This window comes from Ursus americanus, chromosome 4, assembly GCF_024610735.1.
Source record: "Ursus americanus isolate L20-20 chromosome 4, mUrsAme1.1.p, whole genome shotgun sequence".
Classification (NCBI taxonomy): Eukaryota; Metazoa; Chordata; class Mammalia; order Carnivora; family Ursidae; genus Ursus; species Ursus americanus.
Genome location: NC_142130.1, coordinates 9,942,591 through 9,967,685, shown reverse-complemented (window position 1 = coordinate 9,967,685; position 25,095 = coordinate 9,942,591). Strand labels below are relative to the sequence as shown.

General features: G+C 43.2%; 1 protein-coding gene across 8 annotated transcripts in view; it reads left to right on the top strand.

Moving 5' to 3' along the window:
* Positions 1-25,095, top strand: part of TNIK (TRAF2 and NCK interacting kinase) — a 373,645-nt gene that overhangs the window by 211,051 nt on the left and 137,499 nt on the right. For all 8 annotated transcript variants that reach the window (XM_087861395.1, XM_087861392.1, XM_087861390.1 and 5 more), the window contains exons 3-4: positions 10,973-11,029; positions 24,052-24,177. In XM_087861395.1, coding sequence (XP_087717521.1) covers positions 10,973-11,029; positions 24,052-24,177 — 183 coding nt within the window. The remainder of the gene's footprint in view (positions 1-10,972; positions 11,030-24,051; positions 24,178-25,095) is intronic.

Genomic DNA, 25,095 nt, shown 5'->3' with positions numbered 1-25,095 from the left:
TCCAAGCGTCCAGACCTGATCTTGCTGCTGCCACAGACGCGCTGTTATTAAGTAACCCAGACGGCACTGTGGGTAGAACGGCTTCCTATTGAAGCCATAAATTAGGTGAAATGAAATGCAGCACTGTCTTTTTTATCATCATCATTGTTATTTATCTCTGCCTTGCTGCCTGTGCTGCCTCGTGGTGCAAAGCCAACCCGCCCACTCCTGACCACGTGGTTGTAAATCTCCAAAAAGACAGGGCTGGTGTTGGGCTGTAACTGACAAACCGATGCAGGACTAGGGAGAGAACATAATGTATCTCCTTAATCTGCAGCCGGGAAGTGGGATGGAGTGAGCAGAAGGGTCTGTCCGAGATCCTGGGGGAAAGACAGAGTTCCCCCCTGAAGTCGTCCGTCCTGAGAGAGCTGTGGAGTGAAACTCCGACAAAATGAGCTGCCCTTCTCTAAGAACAGTTAGATGTGTCCGTGGGTTAGTATTCTCTCAGGAAAAGGGAAGGCAGAGACGGAGGAACTTGAGCAGGGCAGGGTCTGGGCCTGGCTTCTCTCTGGTCACAGCTTTCTCTCCCTGACCCTTTCCTCAGTCAAGTAAATTGTGAGATCGTGAACTACAGAATGCTAATGTCTGCTCACACCTCCAGGCCTCACTCCAGTGACCCAGTGTGTTGCTTAGCACTTGGAAAAGAACACCAAAACAAAACCTTCTTGAGCAAAATACTGCTATCGGACCATGTGGCCTTTTCCTTCAGTTACCGTACTGGGGGCCATACAGTCCCGTATTTCTTAAGAGGACGCTATCTGCCTTCTTAAGTAGACATTTCTCTAAGTTCTATCATGCTTCTCCCAGGTTAAGCCAGGACGGATCGCTGGAGTCTCTCTGTCCACTGTGATTTGAGGCAGCTTCCAAGGTCCACCAGGCCTAGAAACTTGCTGTGTCCAGGTGGGATTCAGCAGCTTCTCTGTCAGATGCTGTCCTAGGCAACGACAGAGGATTAAGCAAACATAAGGCCGAGTCCCTGCCTTTGAGGAGCTTTTGCTCCCAGCGCACAGCAGCCACGTGCCTGGTGGGCTGAAGGTCCAAGGTATCGGGAGCTAAGGGAACTCAGGGGAGAGACAAGCTGGTTCCAGGATCATTCACGCTGCCCGTTGTCAGCTCTCAAGAGGCATCTTCAGGGGATTGTTGACCTCTCCATCATACAATACCCCTGTATTTTAAGACCCTGTGCTCTGAAACGAATACTACACTCTATGTTAATTAACTGATTAAAAAAAAAAAAAGACACTGCTTGGACTCTCAGATTTCAGAGTACTATAAAATCTCACCCAATAAGAAAACCCCAGTTAAAAAAACAAAAACAACCACTGAGAATCAACATAAAGTTGTTTACTTTTATGTTTTAAAAATTAAGAACATTTCATTAAGGATAGTTTTCCACCAAAAATTTTAAAGAAACCTATTTAAGCCAAATACCTCTGGCTTTTCTGGAGAAAAAAAAAAAAGCCACAGGGTCCTTATTTTCCTCCTTTTACTGAAGTTGAGTATACACTTCATTCTGAACTGTGTTCAGGAACCAGGGCTTTTAAATGCCATCTATATCTGCAGGGACCACTCTGATTCAGGGAATAGGGAGGGCTTTTGGGGGGGTGGGGGTGGGACCCTGGGGAGGCTTAGGAGTTGGCTGCATACACAGGTTTTTTTCTCCATCTTTTGCACCCCTCCATCTAGGGGGTTTAAATTTCTGGGAGGATCTATCTTCCCAGCAATTAATGTATAAAAGCCACCAAAGATTGTGATAATTCCGTGGCATAAATTAGAGGGGAGCTCATAAGATCTTTGGTTTTGTGCTCCCCTTTTTTGGGGGGAGTGAGAGAAGAGGTTACTGGGAAGTGTGTTCTTGGCTTACGGCCATGGCCAAGAGACTGGTTCTGCTACTTTTTTGAGCTCTCGTCACCCTGCAGCCTGTCTGCCTCGTCTCTGCTGTCACTTCAGCTGCGCGTGCCTTTCCTGGGTACAGGCATCAGGCTCCCTGCCATGGAATCTGCATACATTAACTATTGTCTGCTAAAAATTGTGACTATTTGATTTTTTTCCCTTTAATCATACATTTTGATTTATCAACTGAGGCAAACTGGCAGCCCTGAAGACAGGAATCCTAGTTTCTAACAAAGAAAAATGAGACAGTCTTTTCTTCCCCACCCCGTGTCTGTGAGCATGCCTCAGTTCTCAGTTGGCCCATCCCTGAACAATCTTGAAAACCATCCATTTTCTGCCTGGCCGGGGTGCCAAGCAGAGGAATTCACAGTGAGTGGTGTTGAGATGGGGAGCGGTTGCTTGGGAACTGGCCTGTGTCGAGCCTTACTCCATCCTTGCCGCAAGTCTGGGAGCAGTGATGGCTGGATCGCAGCTCTGCAGAGTGGAGAACAGGACTTTTTTAAGCTACTGATGGATGGCACACGCAGGCCAAGGAAAAATAAAGTCCTTATTTAACCTGGGGAAACCCTAGGAGTAGACACTGGTCCAAATAGATCCTGTGACCATCCCTGTTCCTTGATTAGAAGGATCGTTGGAGTCTTTTCATAGGTTGTTTTGCCTACTTCGTTGCCTCGAGACATGTTCTATCAAAGAAAGGTAGCATTCTTGAAGATGTCCAGATAGGTATCTCAACTATGCTTTAATCTTAACTGCGACCAGAGCATCAAGAGTTCACTGCACTCTCATCGTTTATAGCCCAGAGGGAAGGCTGAAACCAACCGCTAGTCTCTGTGATCTGTGGAGGGGGGAAGTAGATGGGCCTATCTGTCGAGTTTAAGGGAACTTCATCCACCAAATTCAGCTTCTCATGTCTTATTTATGAGTGAGATGATTGAAATTCTTGCTCACAGCCCCTCCCCCCCGTCTGCTCCTGTACACTTTAGCCCTGGATAGAAATGGGGCGAACTGGGAGAAACCGATGTGGACATATGGGTGGTGTGGACCAAGAACCTGAAAACACCCCTCAGCCCTCACTACTTGTTTCAGTCCACTAGTTCGCAAATATTTACTCTGAGTCCCTGCTGTGCCAAGAGCACGGTGGGAGGTACAGGGTAAATATGTATCTAAGCCATTCCCAAGTTCTGTAGAAAATCTCTTGACTCCATCCACTTTTCACCCTCTCCCTTCCATCCTAGTTCAAGTCGCCATCCTCTCTCAGCTGAATTAATGGCTAAGTAACATTATAAATGCTATTTTTCCATCATCTTTTTTGTGGCCTCCATTCTCTGCTCTACCCCTAGAGCAATCTTTTCAAAATGCAAACTTGGTGACTTTAAACCCTTGCTTCAGACCCTTTAGTGGTTGCCCCTTGGTCTTAGGGTAAAGGCAGGGCTGCTCAAAATAGCCTGTGAGGCCCTGCATGGACTTGTTAGACACTTTCTCTCTACTCTGGCCTACTGGCCTACTTTTAGTTACTGAAATGCTCAAATATGTAACATAACAGGACCTTTGAACATGCTGTTCCCATTATCTGGATATATTTCCTAACACTTGACTTAGTTCATTCTGTTTATCCTTTAGGTCAGAGCCTTTGTAAAAAAAAAAAAAAAAAAAACTTTCACCTCAGATCCAGTAAGAAATATTGTACATTAATATCAAGAAAGAGAAAGAGAAGAGAAGAGAAGAGAAGAGAAGAGAAGAGAAGAGAAGAAAAAGGAAAAGGAAAAGGAAGGAAGGAAGGAAGGAAGGAAGGAAGGAAGGAAGGAGGGAAAGTAGGTGGAAGGATGGAGTCTTTCGTTTTTTGTGTGTGGTTTTGTTTTTTAAGATTTTATTTTTTTATTTGAGAGAGAGAGAGACATAGATAGGGACAGAGATAGCGACAGAGAGCAGGAGCAGGGAGAAGAGGGAGAAGAGCCTCCCCACTGAGCAGGGAGCCCAATGTGGGGCTTGATCCCAGGACCCTGGTATCACGACCTGAGCTGAAGACAGATGTTTAACTGACTGAGCCTCACACCCCAAGGATGGAGTCTTTGATTGAGTTCCCTGGGAAATGAATTTTGAGGACAGAGATTGTCGGAAGTATTTTGGGGCGTGATCTCAGAATCAATACCTATGGGAGAGTGAAGACAGATTTGAGCAGAGAAAGAAATTGAAAGCAATCCCAAAAAGGAGCTTCAGAGCTGGAATGGCCCCTCAGAATTGTTCCATCTTGACATAAGTGGTGTAAGCTTTTATAGTCCTACATGGACCAGTCATTGAACGCTTGCTGCCTCCAGGTAAGGGGCATTACTTTAGGCAGGGAGCATGACCTTGGGTCCAGTTCTTCTCCTTGGTGAGGGACAGCTCCCAGAGAGGAGCAGAACACTTCAGTCCTGAAGAAGGGATCTGGATGGCCCTCCACAGTGGCCACTACAGCCAATCTCTTGTGATGCTGGGACCTGCTTGTTTTGTATAAGTCTGGAAACAGCTCCTCTAGTATTCTAGCTGGTCTCTTTTCCTTGACAAAGTTATAAGAAGCCCCAATTGCATCTTATCTGATGGTTGCAACCTAGGCTCATCGTTTCCCTCCTCTCCTCTCCATTTTACTTCTCTTCTCCCTGGTTAGCATCTTTGCTGGTCTGTATGGCTGACTTGTTGGGGTGACTGAGACATCTAAGACATGCCTACCATGCCTTCTCAGGCTTGACTGCTGCTGTTGTCCCTTTACCAAAATTTTGGGTGGCATTTTAAAAAAACCTCTTATCTTCTACAGTCTGAGAGTAGAAAAAGCTGAGGACCAGACTCAGGAATTAATTATCAGGGTAGAAGAAAAAGGTTGAATCCTCAGTTCAAGTCCAGTTGGGAAGGAATAAGGCTCTGAAGCTTGGAATGAAGACATCCAAGCTGAAGCACTTCAGAGCTTGAAATCTCTGATTTCCCCAACCCCTCTGAGCCTGCAGCAGTGATGTTCCTATCTTACTTAAAGACAGGCCTCAGGTTTTAACCACACCTCCCTGATGATTTTCACAGGTTGCCTTATGTTGGTGATTAATTGCTCTTGGCTTTTCATTGTTTTTCTCTAGCACATCAGGGGCTCTCAGCAAAAGCCATCTGATTCCATTTTTTAAAATTACTCTTTCTTCTGGACCTCTCTACGTCTGAGATGTTGGAGTCACTAGTGTATTCTTTGGCACCCCTATCCTACTCCAGTTCCCCAGTAGTGAACAGTCTTGACTGTGACACTGCTAAAGCATGCTAGGGGCTATCCAGGAGCCACTGCCACCACTGATGGGGGTCTCCTTGACAGCTACTCTTAAAGCCTGTTTCCTTGGGCCATTCCTGTCACCAACTGTCTTAGGTAGAGTTCCCCCAGAAACAGACCCTGAGAGGGAGATTTACATGCAGGAATTTCACTGGGGAGTGGTCTCAGGGTCTACATCTATGAAGAAAACAGAACTGTGCAGAAGAAAGAGTGTCACTGTGGTGCAGTCTTACAAAAACCACGGCCATCCCTGGCGGAGGTCAGGAACTGAGATGGTCCTTCAGAATTGTCCCACTTTAAGAGAAGAGGGCTGGGCCTTTCTACTCCCGGGTCAACCAGTCATTGATTTGGCTGTCTCCAGAAGGGACTGTGACTTTGGCAGTGCTTTTTGTGGTTGAGGCCAGTTCCCAGGGATCAAACTAGCTGGGAGCTGTCAGATATTTCAGTCTTGAAGGGAGAATCTGGGTGGTGCCCTATAGCATTAATGATGGATAAATAGATGGATAAATAGATAGACATAACTATGACATTTGATCCACGAAAGAATAGCCATAACCACATGTGATACACTCTGATTTTTTTCCATTTGATTTGGTTTATTGTCATGGTTCTCTGTGGGGTTTTTGTGTGTTTCTTTGTTTTTAAGTTAGCTCAATGCCCAACATGAGAATTGAACTCACGACCCCAAGATCAAGAGTCACATGCTCTATCAAGTGAGCCAGCCAGGCGCCCCAATTTTCATGGTTCTTGTGAAGCACATTTTGAAAAATCACAGCATTGGATATGATCAGTACGGTTCATGTAGGATGCTGTGGAACCAAAAAGGTAGGGCACTCGCTTACAATTAGGAAAGTGAAGAAGTCTTAATAAAGGCAAGATCTAATCTAAGCTAAACACGAGATGCTAAAAACATTCTACCTCTGTGTGTGTGTGTCCTTGGACAGCAGGGAAGGAAATAGTAGGTAGAGTGTCTGCATTTTCCACAAACCCAGTTTGCTCCTGTGCTCTGCTGGAAACAAATGTATTTCAGTGACCTAGAAATGAAAGTACTCTTTCTTCCAGGCTAGCCTCAGGCTAGCGGCTCTAAAGCCATCTTGCTGTTCCTTAGAAAAGAACAGCAATAACAGAGCCAAGGCTTACCTGGCTATTTCAGACAAAACCATTGTTTTTCTTTTGCATTCATTTTAGGGAGGAGGTAAAGGGGTAGAGTACTATAATCCTTGAGTGATTTGGATTTCCCTGCAGTGTTATGTTGTAAAGAACAAGAATCAGCATATGTATTTTTTAACCTCAGGTAGAAGAAAGGAAGAGGGGAGCAGAGTTGTGTTTGGACGCGTGTCTGAGGGTGGGGCCGGACCGCACTCACCAGTTCTGAGTGACCCCACACCCTTTGCTCTCCTCGATTTGATGCCCGTTCTTCCTCCTATGCTGGGGGACATGACTGACAATAGGCTTTGGGTCCTACTGGAATACCAATTATGCTTTTTAGTCTAGATTTAGCCTTTTATTTTTGTTATTGTTCGTTATTTCAGCGGGAAAAAAACCACTTCATTCTTTTATTAAAAAATGACTCAGCAACTGCAGTCCAACAAGATATTTTTTTCTAATTTTTGTGGAGAAAAAAAAATTTAACCCTTTTGTCTCCCTTTAAAGTCTTTTTTTCCCCCCAGAATTAAATTTTTTTTTGTCCTTGGCTGAATATGTATTTTAGATTCAGATTTAAATGGAGTCTATGTTTAGATTTTTCATTACTTCATAAGTGGAAATAAATTAAAATTAGGAGTAATGTTAAATTTTCACTTTATAATTCTCCTGTCATAATATCCTCCTGTGTTGCCTTGCCCTCAAGTAAAAAAAAAAAAAAAAAAAAAATTTAATCCTACCTGAAATAGTGATGAATGGTTCAATGTTTAACTCCTGAAGTAAGATATGAAAAGAAGGTTTGTTTAAAAATTTCTTAAAATTTTCACGATAAGAAGTTTTAATTCAGGAGCTGGATGGCAGAAGTGGGAGAGAGGAGAAAGTATCCTGCGGGTAGGAGCTCATGAACTGTGAGATTTTGGCCTCATCTCTAGCAGGGTATTGGATTAGACACCTTAGGGGCTCTTCCTACTCAATTTATTTGTGATTTTATGAAGTTGCCTCTTTAAACACTGTCCTAACAGTGACTGTGCCTCAGGTTTCTAGTGATCTTTAGGTCAGCTGACTCCCGGCTATTCCCTCAAAGTCGGCCTTAATCTGGATCCTAATTTGGGTTGACATTGTCCAGTGACGTAAAAGGCACCTTATGGCAAGCGGCCTCCTCTGTGGTCCTCCTCTGTCCAAAGTTGACAGCTCAGCAGCCTTCCTAGTCCAGAGTGCGGGGGATGTCTGTGCCTGGGACTGAGCCGAGGCTGCTCATTGTTCCATCTCCAGGATCTCATTTAAGCCCAAACTGCCATCCCGAGGTGTATCATTCAGTCATCTGTCAGAGCCATCGAGAACTGTTCTTCAGCTTGGGAGTGAAATTGAAAACAGGAGAGAAGTAGGTTATTTTCTTCCTCAGTGTTGCCTTCAATGACATTATAGCCATTACTAGAATAAAAACAAAGGCAAAAAACAACACCATATCCGAAATTCAGAAAAGTTGCAGATATTTAATTTATTTCTTTCAAACCAAGAACTGCCCCATACCTTGTGTTTGAAACATGAAGTGGAATGCTTGTATTCCGACGGCTCCCTGGCCTTGGGCCTGGGCCTGGGCCAAGGGCTAGATCTGCTGGGGCTCCCAGGCTGCTGGTGGAAAAAACTAGGTGTTGACATGTCCTTGTGACAAATTACTCATTCCGACAGGATTCCCTTTTTCTTAAGGAGATAAAGACCAAGTGTAGCGTTCTCAAACTGTGTATTGACAAGGGTGCCTCTGGGGCTTCCACCGAGGAAGCGAACAAGCTGGTGGTCAGAGCAGACCAGACTTTGCTGGTCAAGCCCCTGCTTGAACCAGGAGGATCCTATTGAAGATTTATTTTTCTTTTTGGTGGGGGTGGGGCTGGGGCTTCTGCTCAAATGAAGTCAGAGGACAAGGAAGGGAGAGTGGGAAGGAAAAACAGAGAGGGGCAGGAGGGAGCACTGGTCTTTTGGGCTCAATGGAGTAATAGAACCATGGACATGTTCAGAGGTGAAGAGGGCTAGACAGTGAGGTGTCCGAGGAGGTGGTACTTGAGTTGAATCTAAGAAGATTGAGTAAGTTTATTGGCGATTCAGGAGGAGAAAGGTATCTTAGGCCAAGAAAACACATTATCAGAGAGGCAAGAAACAACATAGTACATTTAGAGAACACAAACAGTTTCGTCTCAAAGACCCCAGGATAAGCGCAGACGGGAGCCTCCCAAGGCGGTACGGCAGAGAGAGGGTCGGGTCTCAGGCGGACGTACAAGCCATAGACAGGTGTTTGCCTTTACCCGGCTGTGTGGCGCCCCTCGAAGAACGGCGAGGTGAATCAACTATAGGACACCAAGCAGACGCTCTGTATATGTCTCTGGTTTCCCTACACTCCCCTAGTGCTTTAGTAGAGAAACAGCCGTTGCTTACGGTATGATTGATAGCCCTTATGGTGAGGACTGTATACAGTCGGCCCCTGAACAACACGAGGTTCACGTAGATGCAGATTTTCTCTTCCTTGTGATTTTCTTAATCACATTTTCTTGTCTCTAGCTGACTTTATTATAAGAATACGGTGTATAATCCATACAACATACAAGGTATATGTTAATCAACTGTTTTATTGGTAATTCTTCTGGTCAATAGTAGACTATTAGTAGTTAAGTTTTCGAGGAGTCAAAAGTTAACCTAACCCTCACATTGTTCAAGAGTCAACTGTATTCCCACAGAAAAGCTGCTTATTCCTTTGCTAAGGTCATCATTACAGCATCCTAGACTCCTACTGGGACCTGGACAACTCGGGAGGCCATTCAGTGTTTATCAACAGAGGGCACTGTTCCTGCTTCTCCCAGGTGTGAGAGTAACTGTGCAGGAAGTTAGGATTCCTGGCTTCTGGACGCTGAATTGTGGTGGCACTACTCTTCCCACTCAGCCATTGTGAAAATTGCATTTCCAAATGCTCCTTGGGGTGGAAAGGGGTGGTGGTAACAATGATACCTTCCGCCTCGTCCACCCCCACCACCCCACAACCCCTGAGCCCTTTTCCCCCATATTCTGCAACAGGGTAACGAGGGCCCAGATGGGTTACATCGCTTGTCCCAGGTGAACATACTGGTCATGAGCAGAACCTGGACAAGAACCAGGCCTCTGAAATTCCAGTCCAGGGCTCTGTGCAGTAGCACTCCAGGCCTTTCCCTTACTGTCTTGAAAGTTGAAATAAGTAGGAGGGGCTGTGCCCTTGACCATATTGGGTTACAGAGTTGATGCCTCCTTCTTTTCGCTCTTTCCTGACCCAGGAGGAAAGGGAGGGAGCAGAATGGGAGGTCGAAAGCTGAAGGAAGCGCTATCGGAATGAGAGTAAATAGGCGTAAAAAGCTGAGAGAGATGAGAAGAAAAGGGGCAAACAGCACCTAACCTATCCCCTCTTCTCATCTACAAGCATCCATGCCTCCATCACCTGCTGTTTTCATTCATAACCATGCCACTCCGGCTGTGGGGTGAGCACCCACCCTTCCGGGCACTGGGACTACAACGATGAGACATGGCCCTGGCCTTCATCAAACATACAGCCTAGAAGGAAAGACAACATTTAACATTCATCACAAGACAGGGTCATAACTAATCAGAGGCCGCATCTGCGGACGGCTCCCATGTGCCAGGCACCGTCACACACTGTATCTCCCTTAGCACATTTAGTCCTCACTGCGATACTAGGAGTCAGGTACCACTGTCTCCATGTTTCAGAAGAAGACACTGCAGCCTAGAAGGTTAGGGAAGGTAAGGGGGCTGGTCTAAGGTCATGCAGCTGGTATTTGAATCCAGCTGATCTTGCAGGCAGTAGAATACTGCCTGGTAGCAGTCATCGTTGCAACGTATTTTAGAAGCCACGTATAAAACGCATTTAGAAGTAATGCGGATTGACCATCTTTGCTACCGTCTGAGAGTTTCTCAAGGAGCAAGTGTAGAGAAAGCTGCTGATCCGAGGTTGCCCTCTCACCACACCCCATTCTCTTCTGATTCTGTGTGGCTGACACTCTGTGGTAGTTCCAAAGACCGAAGATGCCTGCTTTGGGCAAGCAGTTGCTTATGCTCAACGCTGCCTCTTTGATCACAAATTTGGACTTACAACTATCTGTTCTATTTTAGGCTCACTTTTAAGATAAAGAGACATTTACAGTCTCAAGTAAGAGCAGAATCCTATCCAGTTGAGACAATACAAGATATTTTCATAATCAAGGAAACTAAAGTTTCTTCACATACCAAGTATTTTCTGACAAGGAGATACTTAGGTCACCTCCACCCAGGCCTGCCTCCCCTTCCTCCCACACAAGCCCTTACCTACCACCTCGGACAGAAGATAGAACCAAATTATTCAGTTAACTTAACAATCACTATGAAAGCAAACCCCAAAACAAAGTGATGGAGATGGTTTACAAAGGAAACACTAAATGGAAATTGATCCTTACAGCAACTAAGATTTGTGTGTGTATATGTGTGTGTGTCCGTTTTCCCCAGCCACATTCTCTAACAGTGATCTAGGTAACTGATCTCTATAGATGGAACTGAATGTGGACATTGCTTATCAGAACTAAAATCTTTTATTATTTTTTTTCTTTACAGGGTCGTCATGTTAAAACGGGCCAGCTCGCAGCCATTAAGGTTATGGATGTCACAGGGGTAACGTATCTCTGTCTTGCCATCTCAGTAGCTATATATTTGTGATAGAGAAATTAGTGGTAAAAAATCATTTTACAGAAATAGAATCTTCTTAAACATCTAAGGTCTTTCCCCACTGAGCTGAACATAAAGCACTTGAGAGTATTGAACATCTGACTGAGAAGACCATGGGTAAATCACTCTAATTAAATTAGATACCTACCCACTGCCTTATGTAGTTAGAGTGAATAATGTGTGTTGAAAATTTACATAAACACAACCACAGATATTTGCATATGAAGACAGAACATGGATTTGAAGGTATTAAAAGAATAATACTGAGATTACACAGAAGAGATGGGTCTTAACAGTTTTCCCAAAGGTCCACCTAATACTGAAGTGGATAAGAGTTTGGGTAGCTACTGCAATTTCATTAGGATATTTCACATGAATATTTCCCTACTCCAAGATATTGACCAAACAATCCCAATAACCAAAAATTATTGTTATCATGGAGCACCACTGAAATAAAATTTCTGCCTGGATGATCGAAAGCAATCTAAGGAATAGACTTTATTTTAAATGAAATCTCATGCTTTCAGTCCTTTTTGCTAGGTCTATTTAAAATATTTTAATGCCTTTTTGAGAGTATAGAGCAAAAAGCAGACTTGAAAGGACTCACTGGACATCAAAAGCATGTTAATAATTTTCTATTGCTCTGGGGATTTTTCTAAGATGTCTGCCTGCCCCCGTACATAAAAGCGAAAAGACCAAAGTCTTCCATTCAGCCCGGAAGTGGTTTATTCAATGTAAATAGACATAGAATGAATGAATCACACAAAGATATCAAGAACCAACATACAAATTTAAAAAGGCACACAATAGATCTGCTTGTCAGATTTCAGTCTATGTCTTTTCTGGCCCAGTTTGTTACCTTTAATAAGTATATATTATATGGTACCCTCCCATAGTATTGATTTCACTAATGTTCATTTATTCCACACCTTGTACTGACTTCCTTTCCTTCCTTATCATCGATCTGAGTTTGTCTTTAAATTAAATATATTTTTCACCAGCAAAAAATTATTTCCACGTTTATTGGCATTAGATAAAGTACTACTTCTGTTTATTTGTCCTTTTATTTGAATAATATATTTGATAAATAAATATAATAAATACATTTTTAATGCCTTTTTTTTAAAGATTTTATTTATTTATTTGACAGACAGACAGCCAGCGAGAGAGGGAACACAAGCAGGGGGAGTGGGAGAGGAAGAAGCAGGCTCCTACTGATGAAGCCTGTAATAAATACATTTTTGATAAAAAATATAATAAATACAAAAAAATACATTATTCAAATTTCAAAGGTTCCAAACCAGTTCAGATATTTGATCCCTGTTAGTTTATTAATTCACCTGGCCTTTACTGAATAAGAAACTACACGTGTATTATATTAATTACGTTTAGGTTCTGCCACTTGAAACAGAAAACGCGAAATCACACAGGCTCAGGCACGAGGCCAGGGTCTTGCTCTCCCATGTTAAGGGGTCTGGAAGCTACAGCCCGGGGTGTATGGCAGCGATGTGGTGGAGTGGCTTCCACACTTAGGTGCAAGGTGGTTGTTAGATTTCCCTGGATCACATTCTTTGGCGGCAAGAAAAGGAGAGTGAGGGGGTGGAAGCAGACGGGTTCAGAAAAGAGCTGTAGTTAACTTCTGCTTTCCCTGGCTATACCTAGCTGCAAGGGAAACCGGGAAATGTAGTCTTTTATTCTCCCAATAGGTGCAGTTAAAAATCTGTGTTCTGTCAGGCATGGAGGGAGAAGGGATATCGGTGTGATCAGTTAGCAGACCTGACACAAAAAAATCAAGATCAGGTACAATCAGTCTACGCAAAAACCCGTAATAAATATGGAAAGCTTTTACAAAGTTTTTACCACAAAACAAGTCAGAATGTATTTTGCAATTCTGCCGAAGTCCTAATACTCTGTTTTCCTTGAATAGGGTCTCCACGTAGTGTGGGGCACTCAGCAATTTCACAGTTACTGGGTGTGGACGTTCCAAGACATTCGTGCTGTCAAGCTCTGTTGTGTGGGACTACGGTGATTCCCGCTGCCATCGTTAGTCAGTGCACAAAGTTGTATGTTGATGCATGAAGTAGGACTTGAGAGCACTGAATATTACTGTCATAGTTTCTGGTTCTATGTTCGAGACTTTAAGATTCTTGAAGAACCACTTACTATTAAACCACCTTGCTTTGGAATCAACACAGCTATTTATCCCCGCATCTGTATTTTCATTCAAGGGATGCCCATTAGCCTTTCTAAACTGGGTTCCACAAGATAGCAAAGCTCTGCAGAAATGAGTATGAGAGACTCTTTTCTCGATTCTGCAGAGAACGGTACAGAGCCGAGGCTGTTGTCAGGACATAGGAGAGTCAGTCCATTGCATACAGTGGATGCTTTAGGAGCTTGGACTTAATTTTCTTAGGGAACCCTTGCCGACAGGGCTGGGTAATTTCCTTGATTTACGCACATCACTATTTTGTAACCACTGACCCTTAACAAAGATAAATACGAACATCACATCAGGAGAGAGTTTTCTTATTTCCCGTGGTGTCTAATACAGCATCGAATGACTTTGGTATCACCCCCTTACACACTACAGTCAGCGTAAGATTTCCTTTGTGAAATTTGTGCGGTAGCCTCGGAAAACAATCTATTTCATTTTGCCATGTTGTCTTCTGTGTATTATGGAATGCTGCAAAAGCTTCTTACCAATTATTATAATTGTGCTCATTATAGCTGCTCTGCTAAAAACGGAGATGAATTCTCAAAGGTCGTCTTTGTTAATTGTTTGCAGCAAGCTACGGCAGTTACTATAGTTTATTGTAATGAAATTGATAAAACCATAAGCATGAAATCAATTTTTAGATTATTGTTTTTACTCTACACCACTTCCTCTTTTTTTTTTTTTTTTTAATAGAAACTAGCCACAGAAAGAACTGGATATAATGCTTCTGCTCTTCTGGTTTTAGAACTGAGACATTTCCAAATTTGCCAATATTTGCTTCAGAATTAGTACTTCAACTTAGACTCAGTCTTTGAGGTTGTTTTAGTTCCTGAAATAATTATGAGAATTTCTTCACTTCGCAGCTTTCTGGGGATTCCTTCCCAGCTGGGTTTGTGTACTCTAGATTTGCCTGCAATATCTAAACAAAATTGGGCCCTCTGGGGTAGTGTTTCTCCAAGTGGACTATCAGCTTCCGTGAACTGTCAGCCCTCCGGTGGTATTCCTGAGAAATGCACATTTCCAGACCTGCTGTAGAATTTCTGGGCGGAGCCTCTGAACCCGCCTTTTCTACAAGCCCCTTAAGGAACTCCAGATATATGAAAGTCAGAGGGGCGCTTTTCTAGGCTTTTATATTCACTGCTTCCTGGCCACCCTATGTGAAGAGACTGCTGTTCTTTGATAACCCTGAAAATAATCCTCATTTTCATTTGGATAAAAATTCCTGATGTAAACTAGTCCCTTTACAATGATACCTTGAAGCCCACACAGGACTTAAGGAGATCATAACTTAATATCATAGCCTTTCACTTTACAATGATTGGTTCTGCCCTTAGTACTCAGGACACTTTGGGTTGTCGTACCAAAGCCCCACTCAAACCAAATGAAGCTGAAAATGGGATTTATTAGAAGTCACATGATATGATTAGGAATGTCATCTCTCTCTGTCCCTGGGCTCTGCTTTCTTCCCACCAACAGCTCCTGATTCATGTTCTGATCACTTCGTTATTGTTAGTCCCAGCAAAGTGCCAGTCCGAATATCAGTGGCGCAGCTCGGGTCATGTCCCCAATCCTGAACCAACCCTTGTTTTCCTTCCTCCATATCTGGATTGGGTACCTGGCCCTAGAACCTACAGGGACTAAGGGTTGGAAAGGATGATTCCTCAAAGAAAAGCACGAGAGATATTTGAGAAGAGGGTGGGAAGGTGGCTGAGTAGGCAAAACCAGGAGAATCACACCTCTCTGGTTGCAAATATCATTGTAGTGGATGTGCGTAAAACCGATTTGGTCCTTAAGTAAAGTGCTTCTCCAAGGGCCTTTGTTATGTTTCAGCCAAAAGTAGTAATAATGGTGACTAACACTGGTGGAGTGATTATTATGAGCCAGAACTCTTTTAAATCCTTGCTATATATTGATTATTTAATCCTTTCCAGCAACCTACAAAACAGCTTCCATTAACAGTACCATTACAGAGATGCGAAGACCCGGCGTATTAAGTATCTTGCTCAATGTCACACGTACAGGGTGGGGTGACTATTTCAGCCCGAGCAGTTGAACTCTATCCTCGAAGTCCATCCTCTCCACCACATTGCTATAAGTCTCCCATTAATATAGAAGGGCATTTAGTATTTAATTTAGTGTGAGTTCTTCCATTAATTTATTCAGTAAGTATTTACTAAATGTTTGCCTACCAGGAGGATCTGTTTTAAACCCTGCTTGACTGAGTTCCCATTTCTGTCTTGCTTACCAAATTCCTGTAACCGAAGGTTATGACCAGGCTTCAGCTCTCTTTGAGGAGTAAGGAAGTGGTCTCCCAGGAGCCTCTGGTAGAGGGCTTTGCCCATAGTTAATGGGTTTAGTGAATGTTTGCTGAAATTGGACAAAAAGAAAAAAAAAATCTTTTCATCTTGAGTTGTTTGGAAGAGTCAAGGGACACACTGTTGCAAGCATGTTTGGTTCCTCCCTCCCAAAGAGAGGCCATTCTTTGGAGTGATTGGTAGCACAGAACATAACATCATTAATAATAGTAATAACAACAACAACCATGGTCAAATAAAAATGGCTGAGTACTTATTCCGTGCCAAGCACAGTTGTACTTCGTTAACCATATGTTAGCTCATTTAATCCTCAAAACAGCTCCCATTACAGCTACTGTGTTCATTTTACGAATGAGTAATTGAGGGACGAAGAGCCTGAGGAACTTGCCCAAGCCCCACAGATAGTAAATAGAAGAGTTGGAGTTCAAGTTCAGCCAGGGTGTGTCCACCGTCCCCACAGCCCAGTTACAGGAATGGAAGATGATGGCGTACCACTGGAGCGTGGCCTGCGGACTCAGGTAGAGCCGAGATCGCACCCTACTCCCCTCCTTACTGACTGTGACCTTGGGCAGCTTTCTTAACCTTGCCGAGTCCCATTTTTCTTATCTGTTAGGTGGAAATACAAACATCCCCAACTTGTGTTGCAGCTAAAATGATATAATATGTAGTGCCTGGCACATAACAGGTCCTGAATAAACGATTTCAATTATTAGTCCTGGAAAGATACAGTGAATGCTGAATGGGGCAGGCAGCAAGAATGGGAAGAGCATTGTAGAGAGTGCCTTGACCTTCTGTCATTGGTAGATGAGAGCGTGGGGATGGCAGCCTGTGCTATGAACTACGCGCCATACCTGGCTTAGCTACTCGTTAATACGCGTAAATAGTTTGACTCAGCCCTGTCTTCACCAGCAGACATTCACTGAACCCATTAACTATGGGCAGAGCCCTCTACCAGAGGCTCCTGGGAGACCAACCACTTCTTCACTCCTCAAAGAGAGCTGGAGCCTGGTCACAGCTTCAGTCACAGAGTTGCAGTCTCCCCCGAACAGTGTTAGTCTCGCCCCGAGCATAGACAAAATGACCTCATATGGAGCAGGATCTAGGAGAGAACGTATGGCTAGATTCCTCCAGAAGCTGAAGACTGACACTATTATCATTCATTCATTCATTCATTCATTCATTCATTCATTCATGCGTTTAGGAGTGGCTGGCTGTGCTACGTTGTAGAGCGATGGCGGTGAGGAGAACAGACACGCTCAGTCTTCTGGAATCTTACATTCCAGCATGCATAAAAGATGTTTAACAAACAGTTGAACAATGACTGCATCGCAGTTCTGATGAGCTTTTAAGGAGCGTGCGGAGAGTATTAAGAGAGCATTTAAGAGGAAACTAATCTCTTTGGGCTGCTCGTATGTTTCCTGATAAAGTGACAGATCCATGAGATCCAAGAATGAGTAGATCTTGGTTCTGCGTTGGTGGGGCTGGGAGAAGGGCATTCTCAGCTGTAGGAGTCTGACCCTCCAGTGGGTTCCACAAAGCCTGGGAATCCCCACCCAGGGCCTTCTGCTGCAGAGACCCTTCTGAACACGCCTCCTTGGGACTCCTTTGGGGCTCTTCGGGTAGGTGTCTTTAGCAGAGAGACCCTCTGATGAAACACATGATGAGAACTTTTAACAAAGATAAGCAAATGTTATTTTTTTCTCCGTAATACCCTCTACCTTTGGGGAGGTATTTAGTGCTTCCGTTCTGTACGGTATACAGCATGTAGAGCTTGGAAGGCTTCTAGAGTCCTAAAAACGAACAAGCCGAGCTGCCCATACATGCACACTTCTGCGTCTGCCCCATCTTGCCTACAGAGTACATGTACCTCTCTTGGTGGCTTATGTGTGTCTAGGTCTCCGCACATGTGTGCGCACACTGGGCGTGTGGCCTGGATGTGTAGGCTCGTTGTACGTGTATGCACAACATATCAGAGAGAAGGCTTAAGAGCACTCTAAGCCACTTCATTTGTGGAAGACTTTAGGCAAGTTAGTGACAGCACTACCGGGGGTAGAACTCATTGACTTCTGGGTTATTGAGCATGGGTCTTTTCTTTTTTTTTTTTTAAGAAATTTTTTTTTTTTAAAGATTTTATTTATTTATTCGACAGAGATAGAGACAGCCAGCGAGAGAGGGAACACAAGCAGGGGGAGTGGGAGAGGAAGAAGCAGGCTCATAGCGGAGGAGCCTGACGTGGGGCTCGATCCCGTAACGCCGGGATCACGCCCTGAGCCGAAGGCAGACGCTTAACCGCTGTGCCACCCAGGCGCCCCGGGTCTTTTTTTTCTTAATTCATGGTTTTCTTGGGAGTGGTCATCGGGGGAGGCTTGGCTGGGAGAAAAAGGTGCATGGGACTGCGTGAGCTGTTTCTCGGAGGGACAGCGTTTCCCAGCAGGGGAGAACAGGCTCACGGTCAGGGGGAGCACAGCAGATTGGCGCTTGCATCGGGGGCTATCCTAGTTTTGACACTTCAGGGCTCCCATCCCCTGGGCATGTTGCTTAACCTCGCCTTGTGGGTAAATACCCCTCCTCTCATGAAGTTTATGTGAGAAGTAAGCAGAGTTATTTATAAAGAAAGCATTTGAGAACAATATGTAGAACGCTATGTTCGGTGTGTCAGTGTGTATTATTATTATTAATGTCTCTTGCAGACATTCTTCCTTTTTCTCTCCGCGGTACCAACAATCCCTGTAGGAGGCAACATGCTACGCTCCTTCCAGCTACAGGGCCTTGGCAATCACTAGTTTTCTGCTAGAAAAAAATGGTTCCCTCCTTAGTCACACTGCATCACGTTTTTCTCTCTTCCTAAATGGGTAACCCCCACAAGGCCTTCAGAATTCAGACTCATTCTGGGTCTGTTTCCTTCAGTCTGTAAAAGTATAATTTATAGGTGTATAACCCCACCTTGAGATAATTTGATGAGATCCATACATGCTAAATTATCATTTAATTTTTAATACATTTTCATATTTAATAAATTGTGATACAAAAACGAACCTCAGACGGTATGCTATATACCAACAAACACACTCTAGAGTATGGCAACCTCTCAATTTATACTGTGAGATTCCTCCATTCGTGCGCAGAATTTCATTCAGCAAGAAGAATTTCCACTGAAATTTCAAAGCCTTCCCTTTAAAAAGAGAAATTTGCAATTACTTATCTTAGGAATGTAGGTTTTCTCTCTCCTTTGGAAACAAAACGAAACTGAAAATTAATGAGATATTGAAGCTGATATGTGACTTTGTATTGCTTTCAAAAACTCTAATTTTGTATTCACTAAAACTGCTTCTTTGTCGAGATATGACGTAGTTAAACTCATAAAAATAAATGTTACTGATTTTTAAAATCCAGTTTTTGTTGATGCTCTGTGTTGCCATCCTGAATAAAATTTCTCCTGGAGGCAGGGATTTCACTATTACAAATTATTTTAAAACATTATAAAATTACATCCTAGAAAATGTCAACAATCCCTTCACATTCTACTGCCTGTGATTCTTTAACAATGAACTATCTTCAACTTTGTGTCATATTCTGTCAACAGGGACGTTGACAGAACTGCCTAATGCTGCAAGTGCTATGGGGAGAGCAGAAGTGGTTCCGACCAGTATCCACACACCTAGGGTGAAGTGGCACTTAGGAGTCTCTACATCTCGTACTTTCTTCTGAGTTCAAACTGACCAGGCCCTTGGATTATTATACGAGTTACACAGTTTTATTCTTGTTCTGTGGATTGAGAGCTAAATGTTGGGCAACCTCTTTGTTATAGAGCACACTAATATTATCTTATTAAGTCCATGTTTCAGTCCTAGCATATTGTAGATGCTTAAAGGATATTCCCTGTGTATTAAATATGCAACTTAAAATCCCTCCTTTATCCCCTGATGTCATTCATAAGCAAATACTATTGTGTGCTAACAAGCTTCTTTAATTGGAGGACCAAAGGCAGGTTTCTCTTCATCACTGGCTTAACATGCTCCCAGACACTTCCTTCGTCATGAGCCGCTTGAGTTTTATCCCCATGGGGAGCTGTTCTTCTGTCTATGCGTCTCCAGTAGAGAATGAATTACGAGCACTGGCTTTGGAGTCAGACGAATCTCGCTTTGAATCTTAGCTCTGACATTTAATATACGAGTGAACTTGGGGGGTTACTTAACCTGTCTGAAATTCATTTTGCTCACTTATATGGGATCATTAAATCATCTACTTCATAGAGCTGTTTTGCATATTAAATACACAGCTTCTGGTGCGCAGCAAACATTACGTAAGGTTGGCTTTGGCTATATTTTCTGACCACAGTATCATATCATTATATGAGATCATCATCAGAGGTAGCCAGTGGCTTAAAAGCGTCTCCTGGAAGCATCCATTTCTTTGCATTTGAAAACCACTTTCTCTTACATGGTTTGCCATCCTCCAGGAGGCCAGTCCTGGCTTCTTACACGGAAGGTTTTTCTGTAAGCAGTGAGAGAGAGCTAGCCCCAGTGCACAAGTAATTTTCCAGCCTCTGCTACGTCTCATTGCCCAGAGCAAGTCACATGGCCAAATCCAGAGACAGGAAGAGGAAATGGATCCCATCCCTTCATGAGGGAGGCTGCCAAATATCACGGCCTTGCCACCCCTCCCCTACCCAAGTCTACCACAAATACAAAGCAATGAATAGATTCCCATGATCTTGAGAAAAAAACAATCGTCTCTATTTTGATAATAAAGCTATGCTTAAATAAGCACTTGATAATTTCTAAGCCTGAGAGGTGGTTTAAATAGATATTCTTATTTTCATTCACATAACTGATATTTAGAGAGTCCATATGCAATGTCTGAGGGTACATAATGAATCAGCTTGGACTAGATTTAGAAGTCTCATGACCGAAGTAATGGTTCTTCCTAGTGTACTGGACTTGGCTTATTAAAACTAGTCCCTTTTAAAATTTGTGACAGTTTGATACCATTACTTTGTTTTTCATTATGACCCAAAGGTCATTAATTTCCCAGTGGACTCGATCCTTTTGCTAATTCTTAAGACATGAGAATAGTCCATTTACAAAACACAAGACTTCCTTCTCTTATAACTTTGTAATCTAACTCTGGCCTCTGTTGTTGTCTTTGTCTTTTCGAAAGCATTATGACTCATGCTTTTCAATAGCCATGTTGTGAGAGGGTAGGGTTCTTGTCGAGTGGTTAAATAAATTCTTGTAGTTACTAGTAAGTGTGTCCCTTTCAATGCCACTGACTAACTTGCTGCCACCAATGCCGTAGACTAGAAATTGGGATAAATAGTAGCCCAATAAAATGCATGCCCACTTACAAGGTCATATAATATCAAGGTCAAGGTTCTGTGCTAGAGCTACATAACCATGACCCATAGTGGTTCCGTAATTGTGCTTGGAAGCCATGCAATTTAAACTAAAATTCAGGATGCTTTCATTCCTGCTCTTCTACTCTTGTTATTTATTTATTTATTGGTTGACAAGATTAATAATAATGTTTATTTTGTATTACACTTTATAACTTTCACATACTTCGTTCAAATATCACAAAAGACAGGGGCATATAATAAAATACTATTATAAAATCTATATCTATTTATAGAAGAGAAAACTGAAATTGTAAAAGGTGGGTTACTTTCCTAAGATCATGGAGCCCAAAGAGAACATGCACCCCACCTGCCCACCCTCATTTTTCTGACTCAGTGCATATGCTTTCTTCATTTTCATATTGCCTCAGTTTACCTTTACAAAGTGATGGAGAGCATACTGCCTTCATTCTGATCTCCAATACCATTTATTTTGGATTTAATTATATATTGAATTATACTGTTATTTAACTATTTCATAAAGTCTCATTTTCTTAATAGTACAGTAAGCTTTTTTTACGACACTCCCCCCCCCGCCCCACCGTGGATTCTCCCACGTGACCCTCCATCCTGTTGAGAACCTAGGAAGCCAGCAGCAATGCTTATAGAACCAACTTGTCGCTAAGAATGACTGGAGGTGAGGCTGGCCGGCTGCCATGGGAGAGGGATGGGTGTTTTATTGCCTCATGTAGTTGCCTCTTTAGTGGAAGCAGCTGTCGATACCAGGCTGCCCACAGAAACCCTCAGGTCTGTTTTCTCCCCTTCTGTGTGGGCTTCCCTAAGGTACATCCGCTCACATCCTGCATTCGTCTGCAATTATTTGGCCCCACGTGGTAGGTTTAAAATAGCTCACTATGCACCACAGTAAGACATCTGAGGTGTGCTGTGGGCACCCTTCAATAAGTGGAAGGTCTGTGAAGGTCAGTCTCTCCCCAGGCCAACGGTAAAGGTGTAGGTAGTTTCTGATAGTTGCAGGGAAGAACCCAGCGGTCAGCAGTACGACATCCCCTCCCTCAGCCACCGTCCCAGCCCCTCCCTCCTGAACTCCCCTCCTCACCGTGAGGGCCACGTGCTTCTCCTCAGCTCAGCACCCCAATCATACGTTCTATTTTGAGATACCTAGTCTTCGATTTTGTTAAGCCATGTGACATGTAACACGTTTCATTCTCTTAGGTTGGCAGATCTCCATTGTTTTTCAGTAAAACTTATTTTTGCGTGGTCAGAAAATGTCAGCATTTCACCATTCTTCTCATCTCATTCTTACCATTTCCTTTCAAGCCCCACTAATGCTGCTGTAAGCAGCTCGCCCTTTGCAGGTGTTCATTTTTTTTTGTTGTTTTTTAAAGATTTTATTTATTTATTTGACAGAGATAGAGACAGCCAGTGAGAGAGGGAACACAAGCAGGGGGAGTGGGAGAGGAAGAAGCAGGCTCATAGCGGAGGAGCCCAACGTGGGGCTCGATCCCATAATGCCAGGATCATGCCCTGAGCCGAAGGCAGACGCTCAACCGCTGTGCCCCCCAGGCGCCCCGTGGCTGTTCATTCTTTTATTCATGTTTCTTCACAGGCACTTTGGCTGGTGCTGGGCATGTTACAGAGAGCAAAAGCAGGAACCATTCCTGTGTTAACAGTTATTATGGACTGATGGGGAAGAGAGAGTTTAATCAAATGGTCAAATGGAAAGGTGCTACAAAGGGAGACACATGTGATGATCTGTGAGGCTCAAACCAAGTCAGTCAGATCAGGGAGCTTTGCTGGGGAAGGGAGTCTGGAACAGAGACCTGAAGGCAGAGGAGGCCTTACAATCCATGGAGAAGAGAGTCAAGTAAAAGAGCAGTTATGACACATCTCCATACGGGGACCAACAAATAGGGTGCGCGTATGAAGTGTAGGGGGTGGATAAGATATAGCGGTGTGGGGGGAGATGGGGACTTAACATGGCCTGAGAGAATTAGGGAAGACATCCTGAGGAGGGTCATATAAACTCAATAGGAATAATGAGTAAAAATTATGTGAAGATGAGGAAGGGGAAAGAAAACATCCCATGGAAGACCACAGAAGGGCAGGACCTTGTTGACACTGAAGTGAGGCTGAACAGCTCAAGGGATAAAGGGACAGACAGGGACACAGCATGAGCAGCCTTGCAGGTAAAGGTGATTAAACAACCTACACGCAGAGATCATTGTTACTACTGCTGCATCTGAAACAACTCTCCTTGGATGGAATTTTTTCCACCAGTCTTAGAAATAAAATGGTTTACAGTCCAATTAATGTGTACATATCAAAATAAAATTATGGGAGAGCACCTGCACACTCCGCTGGTAATGCCAGGGCTTCCAAACGTGGCCCAAGTTGACGGACTCCAAACTGAAATTCAGAATGAACGGAACCTGAATACCAGGAAACTTAGTCTGTAGGAGAGTTACCTCTTTTCACATCCATGGCACTACCACATTCCTCCTTTCTTTTTATGTTTAGTTTCCTGAAGGTGAGATGAGTACTCCTGTTTTGTGAACTTCCTCAGATCTAGAAACTACCCTCGCTCCCTTTCCCGTCTGACTTTCATCATCTTCAATCAGTTACTTCAATAAAAGTAGGCTTCAAAGAAAATGAACCTAACAAATTTTAAATCTCAGAGCCTGTATTTTTTTCTTTCCCCAATCTTTCCTATACCAGATATGATCAGTGGTAGGTACTCAGTGGACATAGTTCCCAGAAGCCGAGAGTGAATTTTATCTCAATAGTCTGTCTACCTTGATCTTTTCAGGGTGAAAGGATGAGATTTTTTTCCCTAGCAGGTTACATGCTCTGCCTGTTTGCTGTACAAACAGAAGACCCTCTTAGATTGCTGATATGTTGTCTTGTAATTTTTTTTTGTAGTCAAGAGAGAAAGTCAAGTTATATAAAAATTATGCTTGTTTATCACTACAGAAGAAAAAACTTAAGAATTTATTACATAGTTGATATAGATGGTGATTAAAAAAAACAGAATCCTACTAAAGACAATGGATTTTCATGACAGAATATTTTTGTTCTAATATAGGATGAAGAGGAAGAAATCAAACAAGAAATTAACATGTTGAAGAAATATTCTCATCACCGAAATATTGCTACATACTATGGTGCTTTTATCAAAAAGAACCCACCAGGCATGGACGACCAACTTTGGGTATGTAGTGCTCTCCAGATTTGCTTCTTACATGAAGGACAACCAGGGCCAAATGGTTCGTTTCTCTGTCCTCATGTTGGATTGATTAACTCCTTCTTTGAAACTCTTAGCCCCATGATTTCCATAACATTGTGTTTTCAAGGTTCTTTCCCATCTTTTAAGTATCTTTTTTTAAAAGATTTTATTTATTTAGAGACTGAAAGAGAGAGTGTGTGTGTGTGCGTGTACAAGTTGGGGGAGGGGCAGAGGGAGAAGGAGAGAGAGAATCTCAGGCAGACTGCACGCTGAGCATGGAGCCTGACATGGGGCTTGATCTCATGACCTCGAGATCATGACCTGAGACAAAACCAAGGGTCAGACATCTCACACACTGAGCCACCTAGGCGCCCCTCCATCTTTTAACCATCTTTATCTTTTATCCCTTAATGTGGACCATCCCTAGAGCAAGTTATTAAGTTCTCTGGTTTTTCCACTACTTACTACATGTATTGAGTTTTTATTGCATTTTAGGCATCATGCTGTTTGCTTTTTATGTATTATATCATTTATTCCAGCTCTTCGAGGGAGACATTATTATTTCCTCATTTCTTTTTTTTTTTTTTTTTTTAAAGATTTTATTTATTTATTTGACAGAGATAGAGACATCCAGCGAGAGAGGGAACACAAGCAGGGGGAGTGGGAGAGGAAGAAGCAGGCTCATAGCGGAGGAGCCTGATGTGGGGCTCGATCCCATAACGCTGGGATCACGCCCTGAGCCGGAGGCAGACGCTTAACTGCTGTGCCACCCAGGCGCCCCATTATTTCCTCATTTCTTAGATGACAAAACTTAGGCTTACAAAGATGGTAATAAATTGCCCTAAGGTCTTTATAGCTAGAAGTGGCAGAGCAATGATCAAACCAAGCTCTTGGAGTCTTTTT